Below are 17,467 nucleotides of genomic sequence, written 5' to 3'. Positions count from 1 at the left end.
CGCTGAGCGTTATATGTGTGTGTGTGTGTGTGTGTGTGTGTGTGTGTGTGTGTGTGTGTGTGTGTGTAAAAGCAGCAGGATATACATTTTAGTTCTGCTGAGCCAAATAAGACAGGTCAGGGTGAAGAAGTGACAGCCAAAGAAAAGCTTACCACAAAACGGAAAAGTTATGACAAATCAGACTATAAGGCAAAAAGAAAGTGCAGCTTTATGGTTTCATGGACAAAATAATTTCTGTGGCTGCAATATGAGAGCTAAATAACCAGGGCTGCACATAAGTGGTCCGCAGGTGCGCATTCGCTGTCAAAATAAAATAAAAAAACGCGCACAAGATAAGAAGTTGCAACACGTGTTTGCATACATAAGATTTTCTGGAGGAGGACAGACATTTGTTTAGAACTCTTAAAGATGTCGAAGAAGCTCCTTTAAGCAATTACTTTGGTGTTCCTCCACCTCCAAAGAAATGTCACAAAAGAAGCGCGTATTCTCGGAAAAGTGGTTGCAGGTGGTGAGCTGGCTTCAAACAAATGATGAACGCACAGAGATGTGGTGCAGAATGTGCCGTGAAAATCCCACTCTAGCGGACAAAAACAGTGCTTTTTATATGGATGCAAACGCGCGTTGCAACTTCTTATCTGGTGCGCGTCTTTTATTTTGACAGCGAATGCGCACATGCGGACCACTTATGTGCACCCGTGTAAATAACATAATGTTCTGCCGGGTGTGTTGTTGGTTTTCTCTCGATTTCTGAGTCGACAAGCGCCTTTGTTACTGGGACCAGTCATTTTAAGAAAGGCCCCCATTAGAACCCATGAGAAATGCAAGAAATGCATTATTGCTCAGTCTGCAATATCTTTCCCAGAACAAACACCAATTGCAAATAACATACTAAAAATAAACCTGAAAAATCTGTTTAGAACAGCGTACTATGTTGCAAAGAGTGAACTACCACTGGCAAAATTTAGCAGTCTTTGCAAACTTCAAAAAGCAAATGTCCTAGATCTTGGTTCCACTTGTCTCTTACCTGTGACTTCAGCGGAAATTTCAAATTCAGGATCTGACACAGACTGATTCAAGTCCTACACAGTTCTTACAAGTTCATAGAAATTTCTGTTCAATTAGAACCAAGTATTTGAGTTGATGATTGTAATTTTTATACAATGTTGTAATTTGTTTTTCAACAATTTTTTGATTAATGTTTTGTTTCCTTTACAATATTATACTTTAATGTATAATATTGTAAAGGAAACAAAACAGGAAACAAAACATTAATCAAAAAATTGCTCTCTTTTTTATTCAGGCTACTTAAATTTACTTTGGGCTACCAAAAACTGAAGAGTCCCTGCCCGAAGGGCTACCAGGGATTTTGAAATTTTGAGAGCCCTGAGATATATTTATTTTTTTAATTACTTTTGTTTCAGCAACATTAAATTTAAAAACTGTACTTTTGAGTTAAAATATATATTTATAATTTTAATAAATGACAAATTAAAAAGGCATGAACATTTTTTTTGTATCGAAAAAATATCGAACCGTGACACCAAAGTATCGAACCGAACCGAACCGTGAATTTTGTGTATCGTTGCACCCCTAGTCTCTATCCATACTCTCCTTTTCTCCCTGTGCTTTGCTTACCTATGCTGGAAGAAGTTCTCCAATGCTTTGCAGATTGTGTATCTCTCCTGAATGGTCAGCAGGTGCTCCAACTGCTGCCCAAAGGTGCGACCCTGAACCCTGATACTGGGAGGCAGAATCTCTGCCACCCACTGGAGGGAGCTGAGCACAGGAGAGCGGGCCTGTTCTGTAGGAACGCCGCCTCCTGCAAGGTCCTGCTCTGCAAGGGTAAATGTAGGCGGCCCATCCTCCACTACCAGTGTGGGCATGGCACCGCTTCCCTGCAGCATGGACACTACCTTTTCATGGGAGGAGGTCCTGCAGGCGGACAGATGGTATCCAGGATGTCAAAGGCATTTCTACCAGTCTACCAGTTATTTAGTAGAAAAGCTAAAACTTAATATTTAGTGATGTCACTACTACTTATGTCATCCAAATAACCAGTAACCAATGAATGAAAAGTTGCTTTGGGGGGTACTTTCTTGTCATATTTTGTCTTACTTCAGTCTTGTAATATATTCAAAGGCTCCAAATTTTACAAATGAAAAAAATATCTTTAACAGTGGGACCATAACAACATGTTTATGCTAACTTCCTATCACTTTTCTTCTTTTTTATTTCTTTACAAGCAAATTGCTTTAGGATTTGCACTGTTTTATGCAAAAACATGCAAAGAATATGTGCAGTTTATGCAGTTCAACCTCATGTCCAGTCCATTGAGAAACAGGATGCGGTCTCCTGGTTTTAGACCGGCTTTGTCTGCAGGACTTCCTGAAGAACAGAGAAGGAATGACAGACAGTTTACCTATATGGAGTTCTTATTGAAGTCCATTATCTGCTTCATTCTTACCAGGGATCACGGAGTCAATCCACACTGGAGCATGGCCTCTGAGAGTGAAGCCAAAACTCATGTTGCCCTTGCAAACTCTCACTGTCCTAAAGAAGCAAATTTAAGCTTCAGTTAACAACCATACTCAGAGCTCCTTTGTTGTAAAAGAAAAGCAGGTCACCTGAAATAATCTATCACATTCAGGGGCTAAATCAGCACGACTGTAGTAAATATTAGAAAACCGGTTACAAGAAAGCCCTCTTAAACTTTTAAACATCATTAAAATAACATCCAGTGGACAGAAACTGTTACAATAAATGGGGTAAAGTTCATTAATTGTCAAGCTCAGTGAATGTAGCCTTGAGTCACATAACATAGTTAAACATAGTTCGTCTGCCTTTTCTGAAAGAAGCTGAGCAGACTTCCATATTCAGCACACTACTTTAAATTCACATCCTGCATGAACAAGCCTACTTAAATATGGACAATCTGTCCCCAGGGAGCTGTATAACGAGGAGATCGGGAGTGTCTTGTGGCGGTTTACTCCCATAACTTTAGCAGAAGGTGAAAGGGTGCTTAAATCATGTTTAAAGGTGTTTTTCAAAAACCTCTCAGCATTAAATCTTTAAATGAGTTTATATGAGTGGAAAAGCGAATGACGTCAATTCATGATGAAAAACGGCATCACTGCAGGAAAAGAGAGCAGGCGTGACTGTCCTAATAGGTTTATGTCGCCACTGGTTTTACCACTTAAGGGTCTATTTTTCACTGAAATCCTACATGTTCCAGTTTAAATAAATTCCCTGCTTACACAGAGACGGCGGTTCAGGCAGTTTTGGGGATTTTTTTGGAAAGGTGCAGTGATCAAACATAGGAGGATAGACAGTTATTTAAAGAAACTGGCATCTTGAAGACTAAAAATGACATATACTGTGTAGCTGAAGCCAGCACACTCTGGAACTGATTAAATGTTAGCAGAAAAAAATCCAAATTTCTTATACTGCTCATTATTTTTGCAGAGGTGGGACTTGTGCACCTCTATCTTTTTGCTCTAAATAAACTTTAAGGAAAACCAAAATCATTGTTACTTCACACAGACCTGCAGTTTGTGGTGGTGCCACTGGAGTGGCCAGCTATGAGTGACGTGGTCTTGCGCATGCCTCGGGCAGGGGGTACCACACCTTCCTCTGCGTGGGTGCGTGGCACTGAGCTGGCGCGGGTGGAGACAAGAAGGCGTTCGGGGTGATCTTCGCTTCGGCTACGGCGAAGGTGGCTGCGGCTGGGGTCACTAAAGCTGCGCCCCTTCAGCCGGCTCATCAGGCTTTGGGAAACCACTTCGTCAAAACGCTCCCGGTGCTTCTTGGGAATGAAGATCCTGACAAACATTGTGGGATCAGAACAAACCCCAGAGAGACTGGATAAGCTTTTACAGCAAAGGAGGAGCAGTTTCCAGTTCAGCTTCTCTTGTGTTCAGTCAGTACCCAGCAATCTTTTTTTTTTTACATTTGTACAAGAGATCAGTATCATATATAATAAAAACAAGCAGTATTTCACCCTATACCTTCCAAACAAAAATCATATTCTTTATACTAATGTCTCAAAACATCTGTTGTCCGAGGTATCAAAACTGCAGAGGGATTCTTGTTCTGATTACGTATTGCTCCAACAGCAGGATCCACTTAATTGGCTTAAAAATAGTTCAATCCGTATCATCTCATGGGAGTGTCGAGGCAAGCAGAAAGAACTGGTCCAACATCTGAGTGTGTGTGTGTGTGATTTTCGTGAGAGTTTGCATGTAAGTGAGAGAATGAAAGAGAGAGACGAGCTTTGTTGTGTGATCCTGTCACATTAGCGGCTGCAGGTAAAAGTGTTCAGTATCAGTGACAGCTCACTGCTAATATACGAAATGTGAGGAAGCTCAGTGCCAGAGCCACCTCTGGGAGAAAGCACTTCATTCCCCCCCCTACTACTGGTATTTTGCCCTCCCATCATCTACTCCAAATGTGGGTTTTTTTCTTCTTAAAGGAAAAGCAAACCCTCACATCAAGTTGCCATTAAATTTAGTGTGTTAAAGGGTGTGTTATGAGGGTAGTGCACCCAGTTCCCCCCGATCTTTTGTATGTTTCATGCACAGAGATTAAAAATAACAAAACAGAGTTGTAATTTCTTTTTCAAATAATGAATCAAGCCAAAGAGAGCTCGTATTTCAGATGCACAACCTCTCAGAAGCTTTGCGTGCATCAAAAAACTTGCTGCTATTTATTTGATACAAATTTCTCCCTTTAATGCCTACATCATGAACCTGATTTTTTCCAAACTGCACAATACATTTTTAAGCAATACACTGCTAAAAAAATTAGCCAAATATAGCAAATATATTTATGATATATGGAAATTATTTTCTTAATTTGTCAGAAGAACACCCTATTTTCCAAAGATTTGAATTTTCTCACAATTATTTCATGGTTCAGGCTTTGAAGGGTTAAGATCTTTAGCATCAGCTTTAAACACTGATAAAGAACCATTTTCTTACGGTTTCTACTCACACCCAAACCTGACATTTGCCACTGATCTTTTTAGATTGCTTGAAATGTCTGGTCCCATTAAACTCTCTTGCAGTCTTAGTGCTGTCTGCTGGTTTATATTTGGCCAATTATCTGCAAGAACAAGAAAAATGCATAACAAAGCAACAGAAGTGACCTAGAAATGGAAGAAATATTGCCAATAACTGTTTTGGAAAGTGTTCTATCGTGTGCTCCTTCTTTAAATATAGGGCGCTCCTCTGTTACACATACGCGTGCACCTCCCCGCCACCTTTTCTCTTTTGCATATCTTCCTCCCCATCCTGCCTACAAAATGATGCTCCCTCGATTCTCAACACAACTCTCTCTATCTCTCTAACTTCACCGTGAATCTCCTGGGTGCTTCCACTGTTGCAGAGCAGGAAAGAGTGCTTTGTTTTTTTCAGAGTGCACCAGTTCCAGTGTGGCTCCATGTACACAGCATAAATTCTGATTTAAATCGCAATAAGGCTCAGCGGCGCACTTTGGATTTCAAAGCTGTCACAGTGATTTTAGAGGTACATTTGGGAATATCGTTAGGAGGCAAAGATTAGATTATTCTCAGTTTTGTAGTTTCTTAAAAATCCTTGCTTATGTAGTGTGTTGCCTTCATACCAATATCTTAAGATGCAAAGCTGAGGGAATATAGATATTCACTCTCTAGAGAATTATTAACACAAAGTTATGACTCACTTAAACTTAAAGGTTTTTACAAGTGCACACTGATATACACCAGACCATAGCTTTAATTAAAACCAACCTGGAACACTGCACATTGATCGGTATCCAAAACCCAGCTATGCACAGGTGTTCCAAAAATACAGACTGAGACTTTTAAAACTTCTATAAATGAGGTCATGCACTCCCAAGCTGTATGTTAAACCACTACCAACATCCAGTGCTCATCATCCACAAGAACAAAACACTCAGTTTAATACAGTCTCTACTTTTGTACTGTTGGTAAGACTTGTGACATTTATTTTGCTTACTGGTTGCACCTGCAGCTTTCATACGGTTTATTACATTTATACAAGAACAAACCTGCAGTACACTTGTATGTATATTACAAGCATAACTCAAAGAGCACAAAGCCAGAAGCACTGCAAAATTACAGTTTGCTTTTCCACAGTGTCTCCTGGTACAGAAATTATTCCACCTTGACTCAAACACACTCACAAATACATATGGGAACTAACTGCTGATTCGCTGTATGTTTTTCAACCTCATTAACACTTAATGACTCTCGTGGTCTAACCCAGCCATGGACAGACTCGCAGCATCATCAGGTATTTTCCCTTAACTTGAATAATGGAAAAGCAGTCTGGATGCTTGCAGTCTCACTCACATAAGACCAAACCCATGAATACACAATGCACTTAATTATAGTCACTCTTATGCAAACCTTCTTTGTTTCACTGAAGAAAGACACACTAGATAAAGCAATGCTGTACATTTTTTTTCTATTCACTGATGTCAAAAACTGATTTATAACTGTCAGTTACACCCATCATCAGGGAAAAATGGAAACATGAGTGAGTGAGTGAGTTGAGGTGGTAAACAGTGTAGTATGCCAAGTGGCGTTCCCCATGGTGCAATCACGGGCCCACATTAACTTTATCAAAAGAAGCTCTCTTCACATACTTCACAGATACAGTGTTTATTAATGCACAGAACATTGTTGAAGACTTGTGTTGAGGCTCATCTGGAAAATGTAGCTGAAATACAGAGTCTTTACAAAAGATTCAAAGACTGTAGTAAATACATGTCCACTTTCACCACAACCATAAGGTCTTCCTGTTTCCTCCTGCCTGGCAGGTCTCTATTCAACATCATTTGTCCAATATATTCACTATCCCTCCTGTGTATTTGTCCAAACCATCTCACCCTTGCTTCTTTAACGTTGTCTCCAAGTCACACTACCTGAGCTGTCCCTCTGATGTACCCATTTCTATTCCTGTTCTCTCCTGGACAGACCCAATAAAATTTCCTAGCATCTTCAACTCTCCCTACCTGTTTTCTTTTAGTGCCACCACCTCCAAACCATACATCATAGCAGGTCTCACTACCATCTTCTAAACCTTCCCTTTCCCTTTTACTGCTTTCTGTAGCATGTTGGGACAACCTCCTCAGTGTTATCAGTGACAAAAATTCTTCCATAGGTAATGCTTCATCCACCTAAATTCATGTTAATTATGAACCCAAAAAGGTGTGTATGAGGGTGACAATGATTAAGTGCACTGTGTATTCATGCAGCAAAAAGTCAACTCTTCCCTGGAGGGCAGCAATGTGTTATTCTGTAACACCAGATTGCTTGGTACTGCTATTCCAAGGACCATGCTCCAGTTATAAACAGCAATACATAAGAGAAAACAGTATCCATCCAAGCCAGCAGAAAGCCAGAGTGAGTGACAAAGAAAGAAAAAGTAGGAAGAAAAGGAAAGACAGACAAGCAGGAGCTGATGAAGTAACGGCAAAAAACGGAAAAGAGACTGATATGAAGACATGAGCTGTAAAATCTGATAGTGTCATGAGACTAGGAAAGAAAGAAGGCAGAAAACTAGAGCTCTTTCTAGGCCAGGGTCATATAACTATTGGGAATGAAGTTGTATGTTCTGCGCTTACACCCTATGTAGGCCATTCAACTTTCCTGAAAAACAGTCATACATCACCATGGTTCCCCGGACAAACGGAGTTGGGGGGAAATACAAAACAGAATGGGGCCAGTTTTTACACGTTTATCACATTTCATTCTGTCAGTTATTGGTTTCTTTTGCTGTCATCGCCTGTACTCCCTCTCTACATCCCTGTACTGTAACTCCGCTGAAACAATCCGACCTACGTCAAAGAAACTTCTACTTGTAAAAAAAAAGAAAAAAAGTTTAGCTTAGCCAAAACAAGTGAGCAGAAACTTCAAAGCTTCTCTCCAGTGAAGCTGGATGTAGGCCTTGGGATGCCCTCAATTATAAGGAGGGCGAGATAAATCTATAATTAGGTCTGAGGGAGGGGTGGATCAGGACATGATGCACAGAGGGATGAGTGACAATTGCAATCAGCTGGGAAACTCAGTGCAAGAAAACCATTATTATCATCATCATCAGACCCACTTCTGATCAGCTAATTTAACAGCTGGGCCAAGTATGAATCTGCAAATAGGAATCACACTATGTGACACGGTGAAGTTAAAATAAAGAGTGAAATTAAAAAGCCTCCAAAAGAAAATGCAAAAGTGGTTGTTGGGAGATGTCAAACTGAGTTTTGCTAAAATCTAGAGGTTTTCTCATCCCAGCTGGAATCTGATATTTCTAGTTTTGACATTTTCACATGCTAACACAAAGTGTAAAATTGATCATCATTACACACCTTGATAACAAGCCCACCAGATATAGTTGCGCAGCAGCGCTCCAGCAACTTCACATACAGCTCAGCACAACAACACAAAGCACAGTGAACACTGTTCTGAGATCAAACAAAAAGTGCCATACCGAAAGTGTCTGGAAAGGCTCCTATCCCTTCCCATGGCTCTTCAGGGCTTTGAGGAAGTGTCTGAGCTCAGTTAAGCAATGCAAATGCCTTCCCTCTGTCTCAGTTAGTCCCCATCTAGTTTTGAACAAACAACTCTCCCGGACAAAGGAGAAAGGAGAGAAAGATGAGAAACGCAAAGGTGTCCTGGATCTCAAAGGTGCCTGCTGCAGGCTCGGAAAGCAGCCAGATGAAGAACGAGACCAAATGAGAGAGAGGGAGGGAGCAATCTATAAGAGTGGCTGTGGTTTAAATCCTTCCACACCTCCAAAACATCCTCAGGCAGCATCATTAGCTCTTCTCCAACTTCATGTTTGGGGGAGCACTCTTTGTGCCTTCCCATCCTTTATCCTCGTCCTCCACAGGCACCAAAAGACAGAAGCAAAGGCTCGAGGTCAACACAAGGTTGTCTTCTTGGTCTCGGTTAAAGGATAATCCTCAGTATTGACTTGTCCATCATTCAGCAGTGAGAGGTAGTGAGTGACAAATCTTCTCTTCCCTCAGTGGAGGAAAGAAAGAATGACAAGAACAGAGGAGTAAGTGAGGAGGGAGAGAGGAGAGAAGTGGAGAAGAGTGTGGAGCCCCAGTGGAATTTCATAGGCAGGTCAGCACAATGAAACTGTAATGTGCATAAGTGAACATGCAGGAAGTTTGGCAGTTGTGACTGTGTGATTCATCCCTATTCATTACATGTATGCTAGGTAGGAAATGTATCCAAACTGGTGCAAAAACTACCAGAAAAGACTGATTCATAAAGCAGAAGCTGAAAACATTTTGGCACTCAAACACAAAAGGATGTGAAAGTCTAATTAATTCACACCTTTGAAGTCTATATATGGATGCAGTGTCAGACAAAGGCTGACACTTCACTATACTCACAAGTTATCAAAACACTGCACAGCCACATGAACAAAAGAGCTAATAGGTACTCCCAGCTTGTCGCTAATTTCAATTGTTAAGCACTTGCTGACCCCTGGGCTTTACAGCATTTAAGAATTGACACCGGCAAGTGCGCCAGAAACCTAAGAGAGACTTTATTAAAAGAAGTAGGCTGCTTAAAAATAGAACACATCCTTTGGGAGGAGGGGAGGCGAATCAGCGATGGGGACAGAGGCAGACTGAGCAGCGTGTGGCCCAGCTGGTCAAGTTTTCACAAGGCGGACAAAAGAAATAGTTTCATGAGCTGTTAAGCACACCTCAGATCCTCTGACACAGACCCCTCATTATCAGAGGGTGGGTGGAGTGTTCTCACATTCGTGTGTAAATGCATGTGCATGAGTGTGTGAGGGCTGTCGTAGTAAGTAACAGTGATTGAGGGACACAGACCGGCAGATTGGGTGGCAGAAGGAGAGCAAACACTTGATTCTCCGCGCTCAGAACGACGACACAGGCACCAGGCTCATGACGGAGCACACTAATAATCGTATATCTTGCTGTCGGGCATCTTAATTACTTAGTCAGCGGCTTGGATTCCCAGTACAGCTTTTCAGATCACTGCGATTAGGAGTTATAGCACAATCAGTATACTTAATGAGACAAAAAAGGCATTCAGTATCAGCAAATTCAGGCTAGGGTAACAGCTCTGAATAGCTCCGTCATGCTGATAAGTTAAATGCAATAAATGGGGAACACAGTTTACTAGTTAGCACCAAAATGCATCTGAAGTTTTAAGAAAGGTCACAAGCAAATAGCTGAAATTATGACAATTCATTGTGAGGGGATCATGCACTCAATTTTGTGGACCTTGTTCTAATCTGGAGATTTTTCACTCAAAACGAGCAATGTAAACCTCATGGTTTTAATAAAAGATGCTCACTGGAAAGTCAAGCCTATAAACTGCAGTCAGAGGGCTTTTTCATGGGGAACCATGAAAGTCTGAGCAAAATTAGCTAAGAAGACATTGCATTCATATTACAAATTTCATTGTCCACAGAAACTGTTTACATCGACCAACACAATGCCTGAGGCACAGCTCCTGGAAGCACAACTCCATACGGCTCCCACCACAGACAAACTAAAGATTCAGCTGAAACATAAAGACCTTTCTTCTAAATGTGGAATATAAAGTTTATTTTTAGCCTTTCTTGAGACTACAAACTCAAAAAAACCCTTCCAAATCTTTTTTTTTAGCTGTAGGCAACATAACAGGCAGACACAAAGACAAAAGCGTGGAACGTAGCACATGTACATCAAATCCTTTCAAGGTTATAGCATTCCTGATTCAGCACCACAGTATGGAATTGTGGGTAAAAGAAGGTAGAGTTGATTTTTTTAAAGACAGACTCAAACAATTATTGTTAGAGTTATTGCTGAAAGTGAGAAAAACAGCTCAACAGTCCTCAGTCCTCTATGGGTGCAGCTAATGCATAATTGATGGCTCTCCTGTGGACAACAAACATTGCAAACCATTTGTTTTTCCCAGGCAGCTTTCTAAGGATGGAAATGAGCCATCAGTGCTGTGAGACAGACATCTGTGTTCAAATGAAACTGAGACGGCTGGACAGCAGCTTTGTTTTTTTAGCTGCAGGTAGAACAGATTCGTCACCAAAAAAAAAAAAAAGAGGCACAGGGAAAACTCATTTGATTGATTATGACAGCCGACTTGTTACAGAGTGCTTTAACAGCAGTGCAGTTTACTTGATGACCAATCAGAAATGACCACACACGACAGATGCCAAAGAAGGCAAACTCAATGACCAGTTATATGCTGAAAACGCTCTGAAAATTAATCGTGACAAATTGTTCGGTACTCACCTGAGACAGCAACTCATAATGTCTCCCAGTATGGAACTTCAAAGCCACGACTGTGTGGATGGAGATTGAGCATCTGCATGTTTCACTGTGTGTTACTATGTGTGCAAAATCTCATCCACCGGCAGCAAACTGGCTGTAGCAGCTAAGAGCTGTATGCAGAGGAGGGAATAAAGAGCATCCAGTAATGTGATCCACACAAAAAACTGGTGCGTGTATCAAAGAGTGCATCACAGCTGACAGGGAGATGTGGGAAAGAAAGAGACCAAGCGAGAAAAAACCAGAGTGAGAGTGAAGTGAGCAGAAAAGACAGAGAGAGCGGAAATGCAAGCGTGTGCAGCTGTGTTGTGGTTTGGGTTTTGATTTTCCAATGATTGCTGAGAAGGAAGAAATGCAATATTCGGCGGTCACACTTCTAATCATACGCTTTTTGCATACTATACCTGAGGTGGGGGGGAAACAGAAGAGTGACATTCAAGCACCCAAGAGCAGTGTTAGACATAAAAGAAACTTATTTATGTGTGGTTTTGACGTGCCCCTGACACAGTAAAATGCTGAATGAGCAAGCAAGAGGCAGGGTACAGCAGTCACACAGCACTGTTCACAATAACAATAAAATAAATAAGAAAATGAAGTGCCATAATAGCCAATAAAAAGGCACCGTAAGACACGATGAAATAAACAGGTCTTTTAAAAATAACTGAATAATAATGATTCAATAAAATTCCCCGTAAACTGGGGAACAACTAACAAATTCTGAGCCTGTGAAGACAGCGAGCAGCAGTGTATTTTGTAAGAAGCTGAGATAAGAAAAAAAAAACTGGCTGTTTAGTGCTCTGTATGTAAATACAAGAATTTCCTGAAACATATTGGAACCAATGTAAAGACTATAAAATGTGAGTACGTGAGCTTGCATTTTATACAGCTTGGAGTAGTGAAAGAGATGATTATAATCCAAGTCTAAATACTAAATATCATATCAGGTTTGGCTTTGGTCTGAAACCAGATGTAAAAATGATCAGAACTGTGTTGCACTGTGAGTCTCCCCCTCATTGGTATTCCAGGGACATCTAAGTACGGGAGGAACAGTTTTAAGAAACTCCCGTTTTTCTGAGAAAGTGTTGTTAATCACTGCATAAGAAGAAGTAAATCATTGAAGCCAATCTTCTTGAAAGATGCACATGGCATTTAGTCAGGCTTGTTTTACCCCCAAGTCTCTCTCTGATTGCATATCTGGGTGAATGAATAGCTACCTGACACTGTCAATCAGTTGCTGATGCTCCTCGGTGATCAGAATATCAGGCAGGGCCTCAGCCAGGCTCTCCACATCCCTCTCAGCAGCGTACTGCTTTAGCACCTCAAACAGCTGTTCCTTCACATCTGGCTCCTCTCCTAACACTTCCTCCACCTGACAGAGAAAGAAAAAAAGGCATCATTAAATATGTTAAGTTTCAATTCAAAACATGCAGAAAAATGATAGAAAATTACTTTTTTATTGAACTCCATGGCCTTGTGGGCCCGGCTCTCCCTGACGCTATCACCGCTCTGTGACAGCACCCTCATGCTGCTGCTCAGCCGCTTGGGTCGACGAGCCATGCTGAGCACACCCAAACGCAGAGGTCGTCCCTGAGCTGCTTTTATCATGGCGGCTGCTGTTTCGTGGTGCTTCACTGGAATGCCGTTGACCTCCATGACATAGTCCCCTGCCTTGAGGCCACTGCGGCCAGCTGGACCATTAGGCATGCAGTCCTCAACCATTAGGGGGCTGTCTCCCACAATGGTGAAGCCAAAACGGCCATCTGGGCCAGGGTTGATGTCGATCTGAGAGGGCAAAAAATGAATAAAGTTTGCCACCTTTGCACCGTCTTCACCATTGTAGAGCTGAATGTGGGTTATTGACTTTCAGCTGACCTGTTCAATCCGTGACACCACCCCGATGCTCGGTGGGACCGTCTTGAGGGTCTGAGCCAAAGCGATCAGCGCCGGTGTGCTGAGGTTGGTCACATCCTGGCCCTCTATGTCCACCACCTGGTCACCGGGCTGTAGGCCAGCCAGGTAGGCACTACTGCCTTCTACAACAGACAGGATATAGCTGGGCCCAGTGCCTCCAAGTCGGAAGCCAAATGCCTCTGGCCAGTTCTGATTGGTGGCTGGGAGGCCGAGGTCTGGATAACAGAGAGAGAAATAAAACTTGGAGAGACGCAAAGAAATAGCTCATTTATACATTTCTTGGGCGGAATTAGGTATTAACAGAGCAAAGCCTCAGACTCAAAGATGGTTATATCAATAGGCACTTTACGAAGGGGTGAAACCATCTCTGCTTTGCTGCTTATCGCATGTTCTGAAAGCATAAAAAGAGCATTGCTAATCTGGTCCAAAGCTCCTAATACAGTGGAGGTGGTTGCGAGCTGTAGAATAGAGGTCAAACCGACTGTTTAAATGGGCCAACTGAGATATGGAGCTGCTTGTAGCTGTAGCAGCAGGTGCACTGGTCTATTTAATGAAACTGCAAAATTTCAAGGCACTCTCTCTGTTTTAGAAAGATTGACTTTTAATAAACCAAAGGAGGTTATTTATGCCTGCTGCTATCTAGCCCACATGTCAAACCAGCGACCTTCCCCTGGTCACTGGCCTCATTAAGCTGCTGTAGGTCTCCCAGTAGAATCACTCGTCTTCCACAGCCATCCGAATGCATCGAAGATATATGTAGGACATTATTGGGACTGTTTAGTGCACTTTGACTTTACGTGTAGATGCTTTTATTTTGTTCCAAAATCTCTGTCTATGTTCTTGTCTTTTGCAGCATCCATATTTGTATTTGTATTACAGTGTTGCTTATTAGAACCAGCTAATTTGTACATAGTTGTCATGTATGTGGCCAAGATTGAAAACTTAGATGCAAGTTATTTGATCAAACAAGTCAAGCCAGTGCCGCTACTCCATGAAAAATATAAATTATGACATCATGATCCCAAGGCAGAAAACCGGAAAGGAAAACACATTAAAAAATATTTACCAATCGCAACAACCAGCACCAAAGAATTGTTTTTCTTCTTGCAAATGATTCGTCTTGTAAAGACACAGAAAAGAAAAGAAAGAAAGAAAGAAAGAAAAAAGACTAATTAAAAAGCTCAAATTCTCTGCAAGCCTTTGTAAAGTAATCTGAAAATGTCAGACTCTACTTCAAAACAAGACATAAAAAAACAGATCTTACCAGAGCACAGGGATGAATATTCAGGGCGGTGAATACAATACATATATACAGACTCAAAAACCCACAGAGTTTGATCTCAGAAACAAACAGTAGCTGATTAAGGCTTTAAAACAGACTGGAAAATCGCTACTACTGAGATGTGAATCGTAATCTTCTCTCCCTGCAAGAACATAAGCGGCACTATCGAGACTTTCTTGTCCTCTTCTCTCCGGCTTGTGACACAGATACACATCTGAGCTCCAGGTCCTTTTAAAGCTTCCCTCTTTATCTGACTTCCACTAGATGAAACACCTCGGGAATAGCATAAAAATAATTATCATTCTGAGAAATAGACTTACAGAAATCTTTGGAGGCACTCCGAGTTCCCGACTTGCTCTGGCGCAGGGAGAAGCGGCCCTTTCTGCTCAGGAAACGCCTCATCCTTGCCCGGCTTGCGGCAGGGCACGTTCCAGCCAGCCTATCTTCACCCCCAGCTTGGGGGCCGATGCAGCCAAAGAGTGTCCCAGGACACCCTCACGCTGCTCCTCACCTGAGCTCACTACCTCCAAAGGCTTCTACCCACGTAAGTAAATCAAGTGTACCTGAGAGGTCACATTTGGAGATTACGTAGGCCAGTGCCTCCCCCTGTTCTCAGAGAAGTAGCAATCTGAGGCAGTGGTGGTGGAGGCTGGAGGAGAAGGGAGAGTGTCTGAAAGTCAGGTTCTCCATCCTGGGTGAAGCAGCCTCAGTCCAAACCCTGTGGCTGACGATCAGGAAACTGGGACATGCACACTTGGTCCTGAAATGGTTCTTTGCGAGAAAAGGTACAGCGAAGCCCCATTTTTCTATAAATACCTTTCTCTCTCTCACTCCCAGCCTCTCTCTGTCTCCCTCTGTAGCTCATGTGCATGAGGCCCTCTCAGAGGGCTGAGGGATGACCCAGAAACTGTAGAGTATGAGCCAGGGACACGTCTCTGATTATAGCATCTGTGCTAACCTTGCTACTGGAGCACTGGTTACAGAGATGGAGCCTACAGATAGGCTCAAGGTTATACACACATCAAATACAACAGTGGTTTTTTGGAGGGGTTTTTTTTTTTTTTGGCTAAGCCAATCATCCACAGTGAATTTGCCACAAGACCACAGGGCTAATGGATCAATAGATCCAGTTTGTCTCTGTAGGAATTATGACAGAACAGCAGTGCTTTCATGTTCCTACAAAGGAGCCACAGCAGTGGATGCTGTGCTTTACCTGCCAGGTGTGTATGCTTTCAAAACAGGTAGGATTCCCAAGACGGCAGGTGGTGTTCACTCTACAGCAGTGGTAGGCAACCTTTCTGATGACGAGTGCCATCTAAAATTTCCTCAGAAGTCAGTGTGCCATATGATTGCATTAGCAATAAATTTAATAGCGCTCTATATTAATAGTTACACACTATATAGAACCACTTTATAGAATTATATTTGTTCGCAGCTATCAGCAAATAGTTATCAGCTATTTTGAAACAAAAAACGACTTTTTATCCATAACAGCAAATGAACTGTACAACAGAAAATACAAATGCTATTTATGGTCTCCTCACAACAATGATAAGAAAAATAAACTGAGCCAATATGGCATGTCTGTTAATACACTCTGATCTCTGGTCTCCCACTCAGAGACACAGGTCTCCGAGTGTCCAGCATTCAGACACTCATGTGAGAGAAAATCTGCTCACACAGATATGTAGAGCCAAGTACTGTCAATAAGGCCTCTGCAATGTTCTGAAGACAGTTAAACTTGTCAGGTAGTGATGCCCAGCAGGTAAAAATGCAAGCTCCATGAACACACACAGCTATGGATTCCAGCTGCTTCAATGTTGCATTAACTGGCATTAACTCAGCCAGTTAATGCGAGAGAAGTCTAGCTGCTCATTAAAGATTTCTGGTTTGATCAGAAAATAAAACATTGGTCCATACACCTGAAAGTCGCAAAAATGCATTGTGTCTGGAGTCTACGGATGTATCCGTGTATTTCTTCCTTCCCTTATAACTTCCCTTCAACTCATTAATGTCACCTAAAGGGTAAACCTGTTTCTCCATCACCTGTTCAGCTCTGATGATTCAGTAAGGACATCTCCTGGTTTCATCTTCATGTTTCCCTCTCAACACATATCCAAACAGACATCATGACCAGCAGCTTTTACAGCTGTGGCTCCAGCAAACATCAGCTGATACTGGAAATTAATATTAAATCAATTCTAACAACAGCTGATCAAGCTTAAACGTGCTGCTGTTGTTTAGCGCGACATCCGCTGGTTTCCTCTTTCTGGCGCAAGGCAGGCGATAAACAAACAAGAGAGAAAAGCCGATCAGCTGATCATTGATCAGTTTCATGATTGAAGAAGCAACAGGAGAGGGAGGGGAGAGGATGAGAGAAGAGTCAGTCACGGGACAAACTGTGTTCCTTTTCACCTCAATATCAAACGCGTAATATTTTCTCTGAATACGGGACATTCCGTCTTTTTACAGGACGGTTGGCAACTCTACTAACCTTATGAATAAAATAAAGTTCACTATCAGTAACATCATAGCACCCACCCAGCTGCAGTACCAGTTGTTGTAACTGACTGTAAAAAGTCAGCATAACGAAAATAAACTCCACTTAAACTTGGTTTATATCTGACCCAGATAGACAACAGGTCATAACTTCTTACCTGAAGTTCAGTTCACACTCGGACCGGCGGCCGCCTAGGGGCTCTCCTCTTGCCTCCCCTTTCCCTCATCCACCTGCTGGCCTCCACCACTTGCTAATGTTACTGAATCTGAGGAAGCTCCGCCATAGCCACCACCAAACTACTGAGTTATTTTTATACACCGGCCAGCATCTGGCCAATCCACCATCTTTCATTGTTTATACCGTTACAAAATAAATAAAATAAATCATCGGCCCATAAAAACGGAATATCACCGTCGGTTAACCCTTCGCGTGCCAGCCGTGGCACGCGTGCCTAGGGTTGC

The 17,467-nt window shown here is 42.0% G+C and overlaps 1 protein-coding gene across 2 annotated transcripts in view; it reads right to left on the bottom strand.

The window, feature by feature from the left end:
- grid2ipa (glutamate receptor, ionotropic, delta 2 (Grid2) interacting protein, a) overlaps positions 1-15,285 on the bottom strand; it is a 31,583-nt gene extending 16,298 nt beyond the window's left edge. The window contains exons 1-8 of one of the 2 annotated variants that reach the window (XM_085271104.1): positions 14,827-15,285; positions 13,186-13,439; positions 12,763-13,095; positions 12,528-12,682; positions 3,543-3,818; positions 2,465-2,550; positions 2,316-2,385; positions 1,636-1,932 (exon numbers count right to left, since the gene is read on the bottom strand). In XM_085271104.1, coding sequence (XP_085127230.1) covers positions 1,636-1,932; positions 2,316-2,385; positions 2,465-2,550; positions 3,543-3,818; positions 12,528-12,682; positions 12,763-13,095; positions 13,186-13,439; positions 14,827-14,908 — 1,553 coding nt within the window. In that variant the 5' untranslated portion in view covers positions 14,909-15,285. The remainder of the gene's footprint in view (positions 1-1,635; positions 1,933-2,315; positions 2,386-2,464; positions 2,551-3,542; positions 3,819-12,527; positions 12,683-12,762; positions 13,096-13,185; positions 13,440-14,826) is intronic. The other variant, XM_085271103.1, reaches the window with a different exon arrangement.
- Between the last annotated feature and the right edge of the window lie 2,182 nt (positions 15,286-17,467).

Source organism: Mchenga conophoros, linkage group LG4, assembly GCF_057382185.1.
Source record: "Mchenga conophoros isolate Kocher_MC1m ecotype Shallow Benthic linkage group LG4, M_conophoros_male_GT1.1, whole genome shotgun sequence".
Lineage (NCBI taxonomy): Eukaryota > Metazoa > Chordata > Actinopteri > Cichliformes > Cichlidae > Mchenga > Mchenga conophoros.
The sequence above is the reverse complement of the archived record's forward strand: the minus strand, read 5'-3'. Positions and strand labels throughout refer to the sequence as shown.